At 44.3% G+C, this 18,865-nt stretch overlaps 1 protein-coding gene across 1 annotated transcript in view; it reads left to right on the top strand.

Moving 5' to 3' along the window:
• The first annotated feature begins 209 nt into the window (after nucleotides 1-209).
• LOC134944741 (bile salt export pump-like) overlaps nucleotides 210-18,865 on the top strand; it is a 197,076-nt gene continuing 178,420 nt past the window's right edge. The window contains exons 1-8 of the mRNA XM_063933573.1: nucleotides 210-313; nucleotides 4,419-4,456; nucleotides 5,951-5,978; nucleotides 7,368-7,428; nucleotides 9,615-9,853; nucleotides 10,266-10,350; nucleotides 17,132-17,265; nucleotides 18,049-18,220. Of these exons, the coding sequence (XP_063789643.1) occupies nucleotides 4,429-4,456; nucleotides 5,951-5,978; nucleotides 7,368-7,428; nucleotides 9,615-9,853; nucleotides 10,266-10,350; nucleotides 17,132-17,265; nucleotides 18,049-18,220 (747 nt within the window). The 5' untranslated portion in view covers nucleotides 210-313; nucleotides 4,419-4,428. The remainder of the gene's footprint in view (nucleotides 314-4,418; nucleotides 4,457-5,950; nucleotides 5,979-7,367; nucleotides 7,429-9,614; nucleotides 9,854-10,265; nucleotides 10,351-17,131; nucleotides 17,266-18,048; nucleotides 18,221-18,865) is intronic.

Raw genomic sequence — 18,865 nt, forward strand, 5'->3', positions numbered from 1 at the left:
GTATGCTGCAGCGCGCTGCAAGCAACAATGTAGGTGGATGCATCTGTATTTAGGTATTTCATGGTTCCTTTAAAACAAATCTGTAATACATACACAAGAACTAATATAAATCATCATAAAAGAAGAGGCTGTTGTTGGCTTATTGCAAGAAGTTTTTATACTTTGTCCCCAAATGTAATATTTGGAAACTTTCCCCTAGAATTCCTGTGTATGCCCTGTGCAGCAGTTGACCCTGTACAGTTTTCTGCTTCAAACATCAGTGTATCGGCATCAGTGCTTCAGGACTGCAGCTTGGCTAGCCAGCCAGGAGGAGGTAACAGTTATTATTTTAATATCACAAAGTCAACTATGTTATGAGAAGCAGGTACTGGCGGGAGGAAGAGTAGTAGACTGACATTTTGCCTATTGTGCTTAGAGACCAGTGGCATTCATGAAGCAGTGACAAGAGTGGAGAAGTGAGCCTGTGGAGAAGTTGCCCATGGCAACCAATCAGCATTGAAGTAACATTTATAATTTGCATACTATATAATTATACAGAGCAGCTAGTTGGTTGCCATGGGCAACTTCTCCACTGGCTCACTTCTCTACTCTTTTCACTGCTTCATGAATAGACCTGTCTCCATCCTTTCATCTCACTAGGTCAACACATACTGTCTACAGATGCAGAGCCTCTGCATATGGGCACAAATTTGCAAATGTTATGTGCATCTTTTTAGAGTTTCATTTTTGGATGCATATGTAAAAGTACACAGTTTTTTTATATTCTTTGATAGCTGGGGAACATCACTCCTATAAGACCCTGGGGTATATTTACTAAGGTCCCGATTTTGACCGAGATGCCGTTTTTTCTTCAAAGTGTCATCTCGGTAATTTACTAAGCAAAAATCACGGCAGTGATGAGGGCATTCGTAATATTTTGGAAGTCCTCGGAAAAAATCACGAATCAATACACCATCGGTCAAATACGCCTGCAATTTGGTAGAAATCGTGAATTTACTAAAAAGTGCAAAACACAAACACTGCCGACAATAGCCAAACACTGCCGTGATGAAATACAAATCGTGAAAAAGTGCTAAAAAAAAACAGACCTGCTTTTTTATCCCGTGTTTGTATAGGCATGCACGGATCCATGAGATCCGTGCATGTTTTTCAGTGGGAAGGGGTGGGAAATGTTTTAATTTTTTTTTTTTTAAATGCGTGGGGTCCCCCCTCCTAAACCAAACCAGCCTCGGGCTCTTTGGGCCGGCCCTGGTTGCAAAAATATGGGGGAAAAATTGACAGGGGTTCCCCCATATTTAAACAACCAGCACCGGGCTCTGCGCCTGGTCCTGGTTCCAAAAATATGGGGGACAAAAAGCGTAGGGGTCCCCCGTATTTTTAAACCAGCACCGGGCTCCACTAGCTGGACAGATAATGCCACAGCCGGGGGGTCACTTTTATACAGTGCCTTGCGGCCGTGACATCAAATATCCAACTAGTCACCCCTGGCCGGGGTACCCTGGGGGAGTGGGGACCCCTTCAATCAAGGGGTCCCCCCCAGCCACCCAAGGGCCAGGGGTGAAGCCCGAGGCCGTTCCCCCCACATCCAATGGGCTGCGGATGGGGGGCTGATAGCCTTTGTTGAAAGTTATGAATATTGTTTTTAGTAGCAGTACTACAAGTCCCAGCAAGCCTCCCCCGCAAGCTGGTACTTGGAGAACCACAAGTACCAGCATGCGGTGGAAAACCGGGCCGCTGGTACCTGTAGTACTACTGCTAAAAAAATACCCCAATAAAGACATTACACACACACCTTGAAAGTATAACTTTAATGCATACATACACACCTCCATATACACATATTTACCTTATGTTCACACGAGGGTCGGTCCTCTACTCCATGTAGAATCCATGGTGTACCTGTTGAAAAAATCCTACTCACCAAATCCAGTGTACAGGGCTCCTCGGGTAATCCATTTGTAATCCACGTACTTGTAAAAATAAAAAAACGGACACCCGACCTCGCACTGAAAGGGGCCCCATGTTTTCACATGGGACCCCTTTCCCCGAATGCCAGAAACCCCCTCTGACTTATGTCTAAGAGGGTTTCTTCAGCCAATCAGGGAGCGCCACGTTGTGGCACCCTCCTGATCGGCTGTGTGCTCCTGTACTGTCTGACAGGCGGCACACGGCAGTGTTACAATGTAGCGCCTATGCGCTCCATTGTAACCAATGGTGGGAACTTTGTGGTCAGCGGTGAGTTTACTTTCGGTCACCCGCTGACCACAAAGTTCCCACCATTGGTTACAATGGAGCGCATAGGCGCTACATTGTAACACTGCTGTGTGCCGCCTGTCAGACAGTACAGGAGCACACAGCCGATCAGGAGGGTGCCACAACGTGGCGCTCCCTGATTGGCTGAAGAAACCCTCTTAGACATAAGTCAGAGGGGGTTTCTGGCATTCGGGGAAAGGGGTCCCATGTGAAAACATGGGGCCCCTTTCAGTGCGAGGTCGGGTGTCCGTTTTTTTATTTTTACAAGTACGTGGATTACAAATGGATTACCCGAGGAGCCCTCTACACTGGATTTGGTGAGTAGGATTTTTTCAACAGGTACACCATGGATTCTACATGGAGAAGAGGACCGACCCTCGTGTGAACATAAGGTAAGTATGTGTATATGGAGGTGTGTATGTATGCATTAAAGTTATACTTTCAAGGTGTGTGTGTGTGTAATGTCTTTATTGGGGTATTTTTTTAGTAGTAGTACTACAGGTACCAGCGGGCCCGGTTTTCCGCCGCATGCTGGTACTTGTGGTTCTCCAAGTACCAGCTTGCGGGGGAGGCTTGCTGGGACTTGTAGTACTGCTACTAAAAACAATATTCAGAACTTTCAACAAAGGCTATCAGCCCCCCATCCGCAACCCATTGGATGGGGGGGACAGCCTCGGGCTTCACCCCTGGCCCTTGGGTGGCTGGGGGGGGACCCCTTGATTTAAGGGGTCCCCACTCCCCCAGGGTACCCCGGCCAGGGGTGACTAGTTGGATATTTGATGCCACGGCCGCAAGGCACTGTATAAAAGTGACCCCCGGCTGTGGCATTATCTGTCCAGCTAGTGGAGCCCGGTGCTGGTTTAAAAAATACGGGGGACCCCTACGCTTTTTGTCCCCCGTATTTTTGGAACAAGGACCAGGCGCAGAGCCCGGTGCTGGTTGTTTAAATATGGGGGAACCCCTGTCAATTTTTTCCCCATATTTTTGCAACCAGGGCCGGCTCAAAGAGCCCGAGGCTGGTTTGGCTTAGGAGGGGGGACCCCACGCAATTTTTTTTAAAAGTTTAAACATTTTTTTTTTTTTTACAAGGAGCACAATGAAGCCCAGCACGGATCTCTCAGATCCGGCCGAGATTCATTGTATTAAAGTCGGCAGTGTTTTACAAGTCACTCACGTAAAACACTGCCTAAAAAAACCAATGACATCGACATCGGAAAAACCGAAAATGCAGAATACGGCAGCTTAGTAAATTAGTCGTAATCAATTCAAAAAGTTGCATATTTACACTTTCGATGTCATTCGTGATTGAACTTTGACCTCAAACGGGAAAATACGATTCTTAGTAAATTTACCCCCCTGACTTTATGTGCCTGCTTTCTACACACATTATTTACACAACTACACACACTATTTATTTAATTACAGTAGTTGTGGTATATTTTGTTGACATTCACAATGTCAATATTCAAGTCAAAACTAGCTGATGTGCCCTGTTTCAACTGGGCAAAGGGTTGCCGGGCAGAACATTTTTACCCCCTTAGGAGTCGAAATTTTAAAAAATCTCTGCTTGGTGGGTGGCTGCAAATAACTGTCACAGTTTCCAGACCACCCTGCAAGTCACAGTTTCCAGACCACCCTGCGAGTCACATGTTCCAGGTCACACAGTAGGTGCACAGGGAGTGTTCACCAACTGTCACATTTTTCAGAGCACAGTGGTGATGATTGTAGGTGGACGTTTTACCAGATAACTCCGAAATGAAGCACCCAATTACAAATCTATTTTTCTGCAAATCCATGGACCAAGACCTTTAATTTGTTATATGATGTGCCCTGCTCAGACAATGGCATCATAGACATACTGGGCCAAATGTAATAGAGTGAGAGTTTCAGAAAGTGAGAGATTTGGTAAGGTTTTTCAGTTTTTTTTTAAAGTGGCAATTATTTACACTGCAAAACCAGGTTGATCTTGCTGTGTAAATGATTGCCACTTTAAAAAAAACCTGCAAAACCTTTATGAAACTCTCACTCTATAACATTTGGCCCACACAAAGTTGTCCTTCTGCTGTTAATGTATAGATGAGAATGTCAACACTGATGTAATGTCGACATTGCTGAAATGTTAAGAGTGTTTTAGTAGTCTAATGAAATGAACTAATCTCTTGCAGCAATTACCACATGGATAGCCGAAAATCCTCAACATATGGTAAATATTGTGGTTTCCTGTTACTTTCTGTGGTTACAAATTCAACCAGGTGCTATATTACAAAATGAGATACCATCTTGGGAGATGAATGTGCATAATAGTAGCATCAGAAAGGGCAAATGTACTAAGCCTTCGAAAGTGAGTGGAGAGAGGTAAAATGCCAGCCAATCAGTTCATAACTGCCACTTTACAGGCTGAGATTGTTTTAAAAACTTTGTTTAGTTTACATTTTAGAAATGAGTGCAGTAAAGTTTTTCAGTGACTGATACCTGTTCTCTGGCTGGATGGATGGTTGGATAGACGGGGAGGGAAATAATGCCAATGTTAGAGCTCTTACATCACAGCTTATAGTATGCACTAATCACCACCACTAGTACCATGAAGGGCCCTACACACTACCCGATCCCGCCGACACCGATATTGGTGGCGACGGGGACAGGGCGGGGGGGGCGGCATCGGCAAGTGCATACACACTTACCGATGCGACCGGGACAGGCAGCGACGACGGGGGGGGGGGGGGGGGGAGTCAGCGGGGCGGGGGGGAAGGGGAATGACAGCCATGCTGCATCTACCGCATGGCTGTTGTTACCGAGGACCTCCCTTGTCCGTACATATTCGGATGAGGGAGGGGGTCATGCGGGAGCGCGCATCGTTAAGGACATTTAGTGTACACACTGGACGAGATTGTGAAAGATCTCGCTCAGATCGGCCATTCTTAGCGAGATCTTTCAAAATCTCGTCTAGTGGGTATGGGGCTTAAGAGTAAAGGTGAATCAAAATATTAGGCATGAGTCAAAAAAAGCAGCAATGGTCTTGCTAACTGGGCGGTGGTAAGCAGGGATTGCTCTTGCAGTGGAGATTGAATGGACAACATCCTATTGACCCCCTTGGATTAATTTGCGCTGAATATGAGTAAACAGAGCAGACAATGGGCCTAATTCTGAGTTGATCGCAGCAGGAATTCTGTTAGCAATTGGGCAAAACCATGTGCACTGCAGGGGAGGCAGATATAACATGTGCAGAGAGAGTTAGATTTGGGTGGGGTGTGTTCAAACTGAAATCTAAATTGCAGTGTAAAAATAAAGCAGCCAGTATTTACCATGCACAGAAATAAAATAACCCACCCAAATCTAACTCTCTCTGCAAATGTTATATAGGCCACACCTGCAGTGCACATGGTTTTGCCCAACTGCTAAAAAATTTCCTGCTGCGATCAACTTGGAATTACCCCCTATGATTCCACGACTCCACACTTCCAACTGCAATAACAAGTGGGTGAGGATTGATGGGAACTATTTTTTTTATCCCACTACACATTTACTTTTAAACAGCAGTAAAATCATGCATTTTGAAACCAGAGGGTTTAGAGCCTTAATGAATTAGTAAATAATTGATTAAGTAACACCGCCTGCTTGCTGATAGATCCGTTCTAGTAAATAGATATAACAGAAATAGTTTTTTTAAACACTGTCCTCTATACATTATTTTTTTCAGAAGGAGAACTACAATCTCTGGCAGATGGGTATGTATTTAGAGATATAGGACGGGATCTAATGAAGTCCGGGTTCAGCGGCTGTGTGGCATGTCGGACAAACTCAAACGTTTTTTTTAAAGGGGCAATCATGTAAAAGGCATGGTTTACCCTTGTACATGATTGCCCCTTTAAAAATACGTCCGAGTTTGTCCAGCATCCTGCACGACCACTGAACTTGGACTTCATTACATCCTGACCATAATGTTCAGAATCTATCATTTAAAATGTAAATACAGTACTTGTAACAATTTTGTCATGTTCAGTACAAAAATCATGGACAATATGAGCTCAAATCAGTTAGCCGCGAGTCCCCTCGTGGCGCAAGTAAGTGTACTTTTATGTGTACTTATAGTGTCGCCAGACTCACAGAATTTTGTTCACGGGCTGAGTACAAAAATATGTTAATCCGGGGTGAGATTGGGCTGCGAGGGGAGTTCGCTGTCATTGCTGGCATTCCGCGCCATACAACATCAATTTATTTGTATTCAAATGCAGGCACATATTTGAATTATGTTTTGCTACCAACTACTGGTGGTGGTGTCTTGATTTAAAATATAATTACAAAATAAATGCAAGTGTCTATTAATATATTTAGGCATTGAAATATGTTTGAAATTGTAAGTGAGAGATAGCACTGATAGGGTAGTATGTTCATTTACAGTATAGAAACCACCATGCTATCCACCCTTTCAAGATGTATACATACCATATGTTAAAGATGACTAGCTTATCTAAGATTCTGACTTCTCCATATAGTACTCAGCATTCCACAGGATATGAAAAACGAATATACATACTGTACTGTTTTACTGTGTCGTATAAACTTCTTAAGAGAACGCAATAAATGTGGTATCGTTAGAGAAATGAATGAAATCACAATTGATTCCCGAACATAAATTTATATAATGATTAAAAAACAAAAACAAATAGCGCTGCAACTGTGTTTCCACTAAACAGAAAGCCTCCCCTTTTAATTCTAAAAATGAATTCTCTGTTTATGTTTTAAAAACATGTTCTTACCATATGTCATGATATAGACTGAAAACGATTGCCTTGGCTAAATGGAGACAGATCAAGATTGGATTTTAATTATATATTCTGATGACTGAATATCAATGTTGCTATGGGGCTCACAAAGTACTGGCTACGCCCCTGCTGAGTATCATGTATGATCATAGGTGTAAATTCTACTATCAGGCATATGGTTAAAATGTGTATTACATATGTATTGCATTCAAAAATAATTAGTTTTAAATATGTGGCATGAAGTGAAAATAGGGAAATTACTACATAATTTGATTACATGCAACTCAGTACATATAAATGAAAGGCAAGAATTGTCAAATGTTCTGCTAATTAATACCTTTCCTGTTCTAGCTTGGGAGCAAAGTCAAAGAAAAAGAAAGAAAAAGAAATTCGGGTTGGATTCTTCCAGTTGGTAAATCTTTGCATTTTTACCCTGGTACAATGAAAGTGAAATGCAGGAAATGATGAATTCCTAAACACTGGGCATTCATGTGACATATTCAGAAACCTTTACAGGCTGTACAATAGTAAAACTGTTGTTTATTATCTTGCGCAAAGTGCATCTAGCTTTATGGGGAGGGGCGTGAATTTCCTGACCAAGATGTTGGCTTTAGCAGGGGTGCAAAAGTTTGCAGCAGCCTGTGTGGGGAATTGGTCACATCAAGGCCCTCATTCCGAGTTGTTCGCTCGCTAGCTGCTTTTAGCAGCATTGCACACGCTAGGCCGCAACCCTCTGGGAGTGTATCTTAGCATAGCAGAATTGCGAACGAAAGATTAGCAGATTTGCGAATAGAAAATTCTTAGCAGTTTCTGAGTAGCTCCAGATTTACTCAGCCATTGCGATCAGTTCAGTCAGTTTCGTTCCTGGTTTGACGTCACAAACACACCCAGCGTTCGCCCAGACACTCCCCCGTTTCTTCAGACACTCCCGCGTTTTTCCCAGAAACGCCAGCGTTTTTTCGCACACTCCCATAAAACGTCCAGTTTCCGCCCAGAAACACCCACTTCCTGTCAATCACACTCCGATCACCAGAACGATGAAAAATCCTCGTTATGCCATGAGTAAAATACCTAACTTTTGAGTAAAATAACTAAGCGCATGCGCTCTGCAAACCTTGCGCATGCGCAGTAAAGACTAATCGCAATATAGCGAAACTCGGCAACGAGCGAACAACTCGGAATGAGGGCCCAAGTGCGTTCCTTGCAAAGTGCAGATTAGAGGGATGGGTGCTCCTGTGTTTGCACTCTAGTGCTCAAGTGAGATTTCATTTGATGGGAAAGGATTATTTAAATGGAAAGAAGGCGTGTCATGGTACAGTATATTCTATCAAGGGCAAATGCAGGATTTCTAGAGGGGGGTTTCCAAATGCCTGATTTTAGATTAATTGGGGTCATCCTGACTGCACGTCACTGGTATTCATTACATGCTGACACATTTTAAAATATTCACAAGTGGTGCTAATTATTTATTTTGTGATTCTGAGAAGATCCTTACAACATACAATTCTAGTAAAATTATAAATATATTATTGCTATTGTGGTCATGGTGTGAGCTGGGTGGGGGGGATTCCAGGCAACCAGAAACCCGCTGCTTTTGCCTATGTCTATCCTGTAAATACCTGCATAGGATGTGAATTATCTACCACCTCTGAGGTTCTAGAGATTGGGTTTTTTCCAATATCATGAGCTGCATTTTATACCTGCTAGTGGCATGTCTGTGTGAAAGGCATTTTAGGTGCCCTTTATTCATTGTAAATGATAAAAAAATAAAATAAAATAAAAGTGACACGTAATACCACCCCTATGTCTTCTTACTCCTATGATCACTTATTACATATGATTTGCCAGGGGACAGGATGCTAGCTGTCAGTATTCAGACAGCGGCATCCCGCCCACCAGAAGGCTGGCAGCGGGGCGAGCGCTAAGAGTCACCTTGTGGGCTTGCTGCGCTTGCCACTCTGGGGCGCGGTGGATCGCTGTGCTCGCCACAGGATCTATTCCCAGTGTATGGGTGTCTTGGACATCCACGAGTGGGAATAGCTCTGATGCGCTGGTATTCCGGCTGTTGGCATTGTCGGCTGTTGGGATTCCGGCATCGGTATCCTGACCGCCGGGATCCCGACAGCCAGCAAATGAACCCCATCTCTTCCTACCCTATCTCCTTTCATCACCTTTGATTCCTCTCTTCCATTCACACCTTCCCCCTTAAACTACCATGTTGATTTGTCTCACTACACCAATTGATATCTGTACTGTTATACTGTATTTGCCAATATTTCTGTAATAATAAACAGAACACATACCTAATAGAGTTAAAGCGACAATTCTCATAATACTGACCACAACGTATTCCTTTATTCTACACTGAAGGTGTGTGGCCTTAAATAAGAAGGATGTTTTGTATCAAAGTGATCCCCTATTTCCTCTAACACCATCCGTGAGAAGTCTAGATGTTTAGGGGAGCTTGTCCAACCTAGCTGTGTTATGTTTTATGGATTACTAGCTGGAATCACGCAATGAAAATCTATGTAATATCCAGTTAATAGTTAATGTTGATACTGTAACGTGACCTTCTAACCTTATTGTCTCACATTCCAGTTCCGCTATGCTTCCACCAAAGACATCATTATGATGACAATAGGAGCTGTGTGCTCTTTAGTCCACGGGTCAGCTCAGCCATTAATGCTTCTTGTCTATGGTCTAATGACTGACACGTTTGTAGCATTTGAAAATGCAAATCAAGTGCTCCGGGATAAGAATAAAACCTGTGTAAATGATACAGTCAGTTGGATCAATGGCTCTGCATTTGAAATAGCAAACTCTACAGTGCGTTGTGGGTAAGGTATATTGTACCACATATCTATCTATCTATCTATCTATCTATCTATCTATCTATCTATCTATCTATCTATCTATCGTCGGGATCCCAACAGTCATCAGACCGACATTGGAATCCTGATGGACAGAATCCTGACAGGTCCCGCTGGTAAGTACTAAGATGGGGTAGGTTAGGGCTAGGCTGTGGGATGGGGGGAGGTTAGGGTTAAGATGCGGTTGGGGATGGTTAGGGTTAGCTGAGTTTGGGTTAGGGTTAAAATATTTACTGGGATCCATCACGATTCTGTCCATTGAGATTCCGCTGTTGGTCTTCTGACTGTACCCAGCTCCTATTTATCAGTGCTCCATCTCACCTTTAGTACTACTGCACTTACCTGACCCTGTGCTGCAACCTTTTTACCTACTTTACAGAATAAACCTTGAAACAGAGATGACACAATTTGCGTACTACTACATTGGCATTGGAGCGGCAGTCCTGGTGCTCAGTTACTTTCAGGTACAGTTGCTCAATACTCAACATTTACAACACTGTAAAGTATTTTCTATTAGAGAATATGTTAGGTCACTAGTTCCTCATATGAAACCTAATCTGTAATGGCTGAGTTTTCCTGTAGGCTAATTCACAACTAGAGCATGCGAATAATTACTTACAAATGTAGCAAACAGGCTTGGACTTGCCCACAGGGGTACAGGGGAAACCACCGGTGGGCCCCACTTCCTGGGGGCCCACCTCCTGCTCTAAGGATCAGCTTCCAGACTGTGCACTTGAATTATACACAGAGCCGGCGCTACCCGCTCAGCAAAGCCTGCAATGCAGGGAGGCGCTGTGTTGGAGAGGAGCTCTCCCTGCTCTGCTGACGTCCATGTGCGCTGCTGCCCTCCTCTACCCGCCTTCCTCCCACTGAAGAATGCCGCCGCGGACCTGCAGTATGCCCCTGAGAAAAAGTCTCCAGCAGTTGTAAGTGAGCCCGGTCCCTGGAGCTCAGGGAGCTGATGCTGTGTGTGGTCTCCTGAATGCAGATCACATGACTGGTGCTGAGCAGTCATGTGTCCAGGAAGTGTCAGCTCTACAGGGAGGGTGAGTCCTGCTGTCTATATACAGTACAGTAGGGGCACAGAGTGTGTGTGTGTGTGTGTGTGTGTGTGTGTGTGTGTGTGTGTGTGTGTGTGGTGGCATAGTATATGTGTGTGTGGTGGCACAGTGTATGTGTGTATGGAGGCACAGTATATGTGTGTATGAGGGCACAGTGTGTATGGTGGCACAGTATGTGTGTGTATGGTGGCACAGTATATGTGTGCGTATGGGGGCACAGTGTGTATGGTGGCACAGTATATGTGTGTGTATGGGGGCACAGTATATGTGTGTATGGGGGCACAGTGTGTATGGTGGCACAGTGTATGTGTGTATGGTGGCACTGTGTATGTGATCAGTGTGTATGGCACCACAGTGTATGTGTGTGTGTATGGGAGCACAGTGTGTACGGTGGCACAGTGTATGTGTGTATGGTAGCACAGTGTATGTGTGTATGGGAGCACAGTGTGTATGGTGGTACAGTCTATGTGTGTATGGGGGCATAGTGCATATGGGGGCACAGTATATGTGTGTATGGGGGCACTGTATGTGTGTGTGTATGGGAGCACAGTGTGTATGGTGGCACAGTGTATGTGTGTATGGGAGCACAGTGTGTATGGTGGCACAGTATATGTGTGTATGTAGATGGGGGCAGTGTGTATGGTGGCACAGTGTGTGTGTGTGTGTGTGTGTGTGTATGGGGGCACAGTGTATGTGTGTGTTTATATGTATAAAATTGTTCTACTGTGTGGTGTACTTTAAATTGGGGGTACTATTGTATGGATACGCCCCTTCTTTGTGAGACCCCACCCCTTTGTGGCACGCATCTTCGGTGCGCACTGTCCCTTAAGTATGGGAGAGAGGGCGCAAATTTGTAGTTTGCAGGGAGGCGTTGGACACCCTAGCACCGGCCCTGATTATACATTATACATGTGTTACCTTATACTGGACTATGGTGTATTTTCTACAGTGCATTACTGTTATTAATTTATTATTAATCTGGTACATTATCATGCATGCAGCAGCTGTATTTACTGTATAACTTTTTGAAGAGGCCCAGACGTTGCACTCTCTAATGGTTAGTCAAACCAATGAGGTGGCAGGCCACACCCCCTCTGCAGACTGACCACACCCCTAACATGGGCCCCTACCACTGTATTCCCCCCGGTGGGCCCTGCATGCCCCAGTCTGACACTGGTAGCAAACATGTAATAATATGAACAACAGACTATGAGAAGGTCCTACATAATGGAGGTCATTCCGAGTTGTTCGCTCGTTGCTGATTTTCGCAACGGAGCGATTAAGGCGAAAATGCGCATGTGCATGGTACGCAGTGCGCATGCGCTAAGTATTTTAGCACAAAACTTAGTAGATTTACTCACGTCCGAACTAAGAATTTCCATCGTTGAAGTGATCGGAGTGTGATTGACAGGAAGTGGGTGTTTCTGGGCGGAAACTGACCGTTTTCTGGGAGTGTGCGGAAAAACACAGGCGTGCCAGGATAAAACGCGGGAGTGTCTGGAGAAACGGGGGAGTGGCTGGCCGAACACAGGGCGTGTTTGTGATGTCAAACCAGGAACGAAACGGGCTGAGCTGATCGCAGTGTAGGAGTAAGTCTCGAGCTACTCAGAAACTGCTAAGAATTTTCTAATCGCAATTCTGCTAATCTTTCGTTCGCAATTCTGCTAAGCTAAGATACACTTCCAGAGGGTGGCGGCCTAGCGTGTGCAATGCTGCTAAAATCTGCTAGCGAGCGAACAACTCGGAATGACCCCCAATATCAGGGACGTGCGGTGCAGTAAATGGCTCAGGAGGCACTGGCTAGTACCAGAGCCAGATTTACACACAATATATGATCCAAAGGGTTCAGGTGGGCATTATACACAGGTGCTGCTGTAGATACTGCTGGAAATTTGGTGATTTTTGATCAGATATGTGCAGAAAAGACAGGCACTGCCTCACCTGCCATAGACTTTTTACGCCAGAGTTTTGACTATAAAACTGATTAGAATAATACATAGCAGATATTTCTAATATATTCTTTGTATTTTTCATATACTTTATATAGTCAAAACTCTTGCTTATATGTTAGTATGACAGGAAAGGCTCTGCTTCACCTCACCGCACGTCACTGCTACATATGAACTTACTTATATTCATCACATCTAAAGCCACGTTTCTCAGTAACATGAGTATTACAGAGTACTACAGAAGTAATGGTGATCTACTGTACATAAGTAGATGTTATAATATATATTAACATTATATTCAGGGAGAACAGTGCTTCATAAGGCAAATAACTGAAATACATAATTAGGCATTTTTGGGCCCCTATAATTGTGGGCTACAGCTCCTGTGTACCATGCCAGGCCACACACTGCATGATAATCGTGCAAACCAGCTGAACAAACGACTGTTCTAAACAATTATTGTTCAATGTATGGTACTGAACAATGATCATTCACAGCCTTAAAACGGCTGAAAAATGGTCTGGATTGTTCAGCTTGGTTTTCAAACCTGTCCGATCCTTCCTGACTACTTGGTCAGCCAACTTCAGGCTATGAATGGGGGTTGCGTACATACATTGTGTAATCTGTGGAGCATAGTTGCCTAACCTCCTGCATCCTGTGGAGTCTCCCACTGCCCTGCAAAGTTCAGCAAAAATCCCAGATGTCCCACTGCCCTGTCAGGAGTTGGGAATCTGAATTGCGCATGTGCGGGGTCAGGACCTGTATTAGATGAGTGATCCAAGGAGATGTCACCACTAAGGCTGCCCCACACTACAACTGCACTCTGGTCAGCCTAGACAGGAAGTGTGTTTACTTTCACTTCCTGCTTGGGGCTGAGTTGCCAGAGAGCCAGACACAGACAGAGCCCACAGAGCAGCAGCTGCAGGACCTGCCCCAGCCACCACACACTGACAACAGAAAGGTAAGATCCCCTCCATGGCATTTTGGTATAACAGGGCCATTTTCAAGCAATATGGCTCCCAGTGTAAACAGTTAAAAATGCGCTCCCACCACCCCCCATAGACATAGGCGCACACGTCCCAAAAATGGTATTTGGCCTTGATGAAAGGGCATGGCCTCGCTGCAAGGGGCGCAGCCTTGCAGGAAAAGACTACCTTATACCACAGTTTTGCAACCTGCATGCCGAGACATTGGCCACCACATAAAAACCCTGATTCATGCACCTTACATTATTTGTCATCTTTCCTCCTTATAGTAATGTCCCTTACACATTTTGCCACACACTACAATGCCCCTTACACATAGTGCCACACACCATAATGCTCCGTACAAATTATGTCCTACAGTAAGGCTTCTAATTACTTTTAAATTACCTGCTTGTTGTCAGGGGTCTCATGCTCATTGTCAGGGGTTTCATGGTTTGGGTTTCATGTTTGTTGCTAGTGTTTCATGCTTGTTGCCAGGGGTTCCATGTTCATTGCCAGGGGTTTCATGCTTGTTGCCAGGGATTTCATGCTCTGGGTTCCATGCTTGTTGTCAGGGGTTTTATGCTCTGTGTTCCATGCCAGGGGTTTCATGGTCGTTGTCAGGTGTTTCAAGGCAGAAGATGCAGTTTTTTGCATCCTCTCCCGGCAGTGCCAGTGTTTCTGGCACCTCCTGGTAATGATATTTGTGCTGTGACTCCCTGACAGATGCTGGAGGTCAAGTTGGACCTCTAGCATCTGTCTCATCCTAGGTAGCGGCCATTTTTGGAGGGACATTTTCAGCAGATTTCCATACGGATGGCTAGACAGCATGGAATCTGCATAAACACTGGCAGTAGATGGGCGGTGCACGCTCGCCCAGTGGTAGACACTGCTCTGCCATTCGCTATAGGTGGAAGGAAGTGTCAGCGCTGGAGCCCCCAAGCCACTGCGGGGTCTGCAAGAGCTAATTCTATTCCACTGGATGCAGACACATGGAGAATTGGGGCCCAGAGGGAAATGACACTGCAGGACACACCCATAAGTGGAGCTAGACACTCCCTTTGGGCAGAGCATGACACGCCCCCTCAATGGCACATTCTACTACCTGTCATAATCTCCCTGAATCTACAGTAGTTTTAAATAATAGGCAAGTATGCTATGGAGGCGCTCCAACTATTGTCGTCTCCTACGCTTTCCCCAACTGTAAGGGGATATTTATCAAAGCTTGGAGAGAGATAAAGTCGAGATAAGTATGAACAATCAGCTCCAGTAATTTTTCAAACATAGCCTGTAAAATGACAGTTAAAATCATATTGGTTGGCACTTAATCTCTCTCCACTTTATCTCTCTCCAAGTTTTGATAAATATAATCCTTAGGGCGGTATCCTATTAGCCTCGGTGCGATTTCGCCTGATCAAAATGGCTGGATAGCGCGATTAATGACTGATAGTCATTATCGCGGCATGCAATTAGATTAGAGCCTGTTTTGATTGGCTGAAATTGGTCCCACGATTGCATGAAAACACAAGTCCCACATCCCATGTGTCATTGCGGCTCAGGCGGCCCCTAATCGCGGATTATGTTCCGGGTGCCTGAGGCTGATCAGTGATTTTGCAATTTTACAATTGAAGCTAATACCCCTTTTACACCGCCAGCATATAACACGGGTTATCGCACATGAACATGCATAACCCGTGTTGCTGTGCGGTGTAAAAGGGCAGAGTTGGAATAATCCGGTGACCCGGTATTCCATCTCGGGTAGGTTGCAGGGTTGAACACGGGTTCAACCCGGCAAGCTGTGCTATGTAAACGGGAAGCCGTGTTGCATCGTGTATAGACGGGCGGCGCATGAAGATCATGTGATCTCCAAGCACCGCACCCACCGCGTCACCGGCGACATCACCAACCTAGCAATATGCCGGGATGGAAAGTGGAGTGGAAAAGGGCCCTGAGGCGGGTCGCAGCAGGGTAGCACCCGTGTCAGGCTCCCGGCTGCGACCCGCCTTGTTGGTATAAAAGCGGTATGGATAAGATCCTTAGGGGAACATTTACTTATGCTGCTTTCACATCGCAAAACCTGCTTTTGAAATGGTATTTGAAACGGTTCTTAAAACGGGTCTGAGCAGTTAAACCCCTTTCACATCTCATGTTGTAACAAGTAAATTACCATTTCATTACCGTTTTGGTACCTTTCACACTGAACCCGTTTCACCCATAGAAAACAGTGGTTGTCATTATAAATGGACTTTTCTGGCCCACACATTATTAATAATTATTAATTAATTCATTATTAATAATTTGGATAGTCGTACGATGGAACCCAGCAGCTTGAAGCATTTTTGCTATGTTTTTATATATGAGGGTATCCTTGACTGTCCCAGTAATTTGGCAGCAGATTTCCTCATCCCCTCTGATCCTAAAGCAGCTCCCTCACCTCTTCATCACTCCAATTAGACATTTTATAATGGCTTTGCAGTCTAAACGTTTATAAAGCCACTCTCACATGTGTCTCCTGTGTTTTCCAAGCTGTTTCCTGGTTGTGGCTGCTGACATCACACATGGAGACAGCCTATGACCTGCTGGGACTTGCAAATACCGTTTCAGACCCTTTCACACTGCACAGTGAAATGGGACTGAAACGGGTAGGACCCTTCTTTTTTACCGTTTCAAAATACCGGTATTTTGAAAACGGTAAATTGAAGGGGACCCTTTCACATCGCAGCTTGACCCGTTTAGGAAGCCAGTTAAAACGGCAAAATACCGGGTATAAGCTGCGGTGTGAAAGGGGTATAAGCAGTGATAAAAGCGGAGAAGTGAGCCAGTGGAGAAATTTCCCCATCAACCTGTATGATTTTATAGTATGATTTTATAGTATGCAAATTATAGATGTTACTTCAGTGCTGATTGGTTGCCATGGGCAACTTCTCCACTGGCTCACTTCTTTGCTCTTATCACTGCTTAGTAAAGGTACCCCTTAGTCTTGTCCATGAGAACTTCTACAATGTACTCCTCTCCCAGGGCAGAAAATCACATATTAGTGGTTTTATAACAATTCCGTTTTTTCCCAGTGAAATGCCGAAGCTATTACTTTTAAAATAAAGAGCATATATTGATAAAACAAAAAATATATTTTTAATATAGATGTAAATAGTTTACATATTTCATACACTATTTTACATATTACAGTCTTAAGGTGTGCTTACATGTTCCTTCAATAATAATCTTTGTACAGTTATGACGGCATTGCATTCAGTTGTCCTTTTTCAACAGATTTCACTCTGGGTTATTGCAGCAGCTCGGCAAATCCAAATTATCCGGAAGGAATATTTCAGGAAAATAATGAGGCTAGATATTGGCTGGTTTGACTGCAATTCGGTTGGAGAACTTAACACAAGAATTTCAGAGTATGAGCAAAGATTTGATCAAATAATTATTGATACTGGGTAGTTCTACTAAAGTTGCCAGAAAGCAATTGAGAATAATCATCCTACCCCAATATCATAAAGGCCAGAAGTCTGGTTCCCACATACAGGGGGGGCTGCCACACATACTGTAGCTACATCACCAATGTGGGGGGGCACTATGGCGTATGTGAACTGGTGTGGCAAAATATGAGCTGTGGCACTGCAGGGTGTTTAGGCAGCTTGCGCAGTTTCTGGTATGTTTATGTATATGGGATCCGGTCTTTAGGTCGACAGTAAGTAGGTCGACATGGTTTCTAGGTCGACAGGGACTCTAGGTCGACATGTTCTAGCTCGACATGACAAAAGGTCAGCATGAGTTTTTCTCCTATTTTTTATATTTTTAAAAACGTTTTCATACTTTACGATCCACGTGGCTACAATTGGAAACGGTAACCTGCGCCAAGCGCAGCGGTAGCGGAGCGAGGCACCTTGCCCAAAGCATGGCGAGCGAACGCGGTGCACTAATTGGGGTTCCCGGTCACTGTACGGAGAAAACGACACCAAATAAAGTAAAAAAACTCATGTCGACCTAGTACATGTCTACCTAGAGTCCCTGTTGACCTAGAAACCATTTCGACTTACTGTCAACCAATAGTGGTCGACCTAGACACTGTCGACCTAAGTCTAATCTACCTAACATACCACACTCCATTTTACTATTCACATGATTTCCGTAGGCTTTTGTGGAACTATCCATTAAACTGTTCTCATTTCTTTTAACAGTGACATCAATAAAATTAACAATGCCATTGCTGATCAGGTAGCAGTCTTCATTGAGCGGATTTCCACGTTCATCTTTGGATTTCTGATTGGATTTGTTGGAAATTGGAAACTGACTCTGGTTATTGTGGCTGTGAGTCCTCTAATTGGTTTAGGAGCAGCATTAATGGGTGTGGTAAGTGCTTGCTTTTTAATTTTCATTATTTGATTACTGAGATTTGGTGCAGTATACAACGTATGTGCATTTGCATATGTATCTCAGAATCTAAGCACATGCAAGTGTGGCGATGCCCAGTTATATGCACTTTAATCACAGCTACTGTACATTCACAACTGGAGAGGCAGGATGGTGGCGGTGTGAAGGACATCCACACGTAGGCAACGTTCAGTGAATGTGTGTTTACTCAAGTACGCTTTATTCAAACCTGGATGTAAGCCTATATATACATGTATCTTAAACCTAGAATAGAGAAAGTGCAAGTACACTCTGATGATGAATTGTAGCAAACGAAGCACATATGCATAGGCAAACGCAGGGGGGGTTTCCGGTTGCACGGAAACCCCCTTCCTCTTGGCAAGTGACTCAAATTATGACAACAATAGTAATGGTAAATAATACTATTACTAGACCTGCCGCCACATCATGCAGTTTTTGGGACAGCAGAGCTGCTGCACATGCCCAGATGCCCAGTGGTAGCAGCGTCTTCTACCAAGTTTGCTGTGTGTGTGGATCTGAGTCCTCAATCAGTGCACTGGACCAAAGAGTAGCTACCAGGAAGAAGAGACAGGCGCATTACCATAAGGTGGAAGAATGTGTTCT

This window comes from Pseudophryne corroboree, chromosome 7 (assembly GCF_028390025.1).
Source record: "Pseudophryne corroboree isolate aPseCor3 chromosome 7, aPseCor3.hap2, whole genome shotgun sequence".
Lineage (NCBI taxonomy): Eukaryota > Metazoa > Chordata > Amphibia > Anura > Myobatrachidae > Pseudophryne > Pseudophryne corroboree.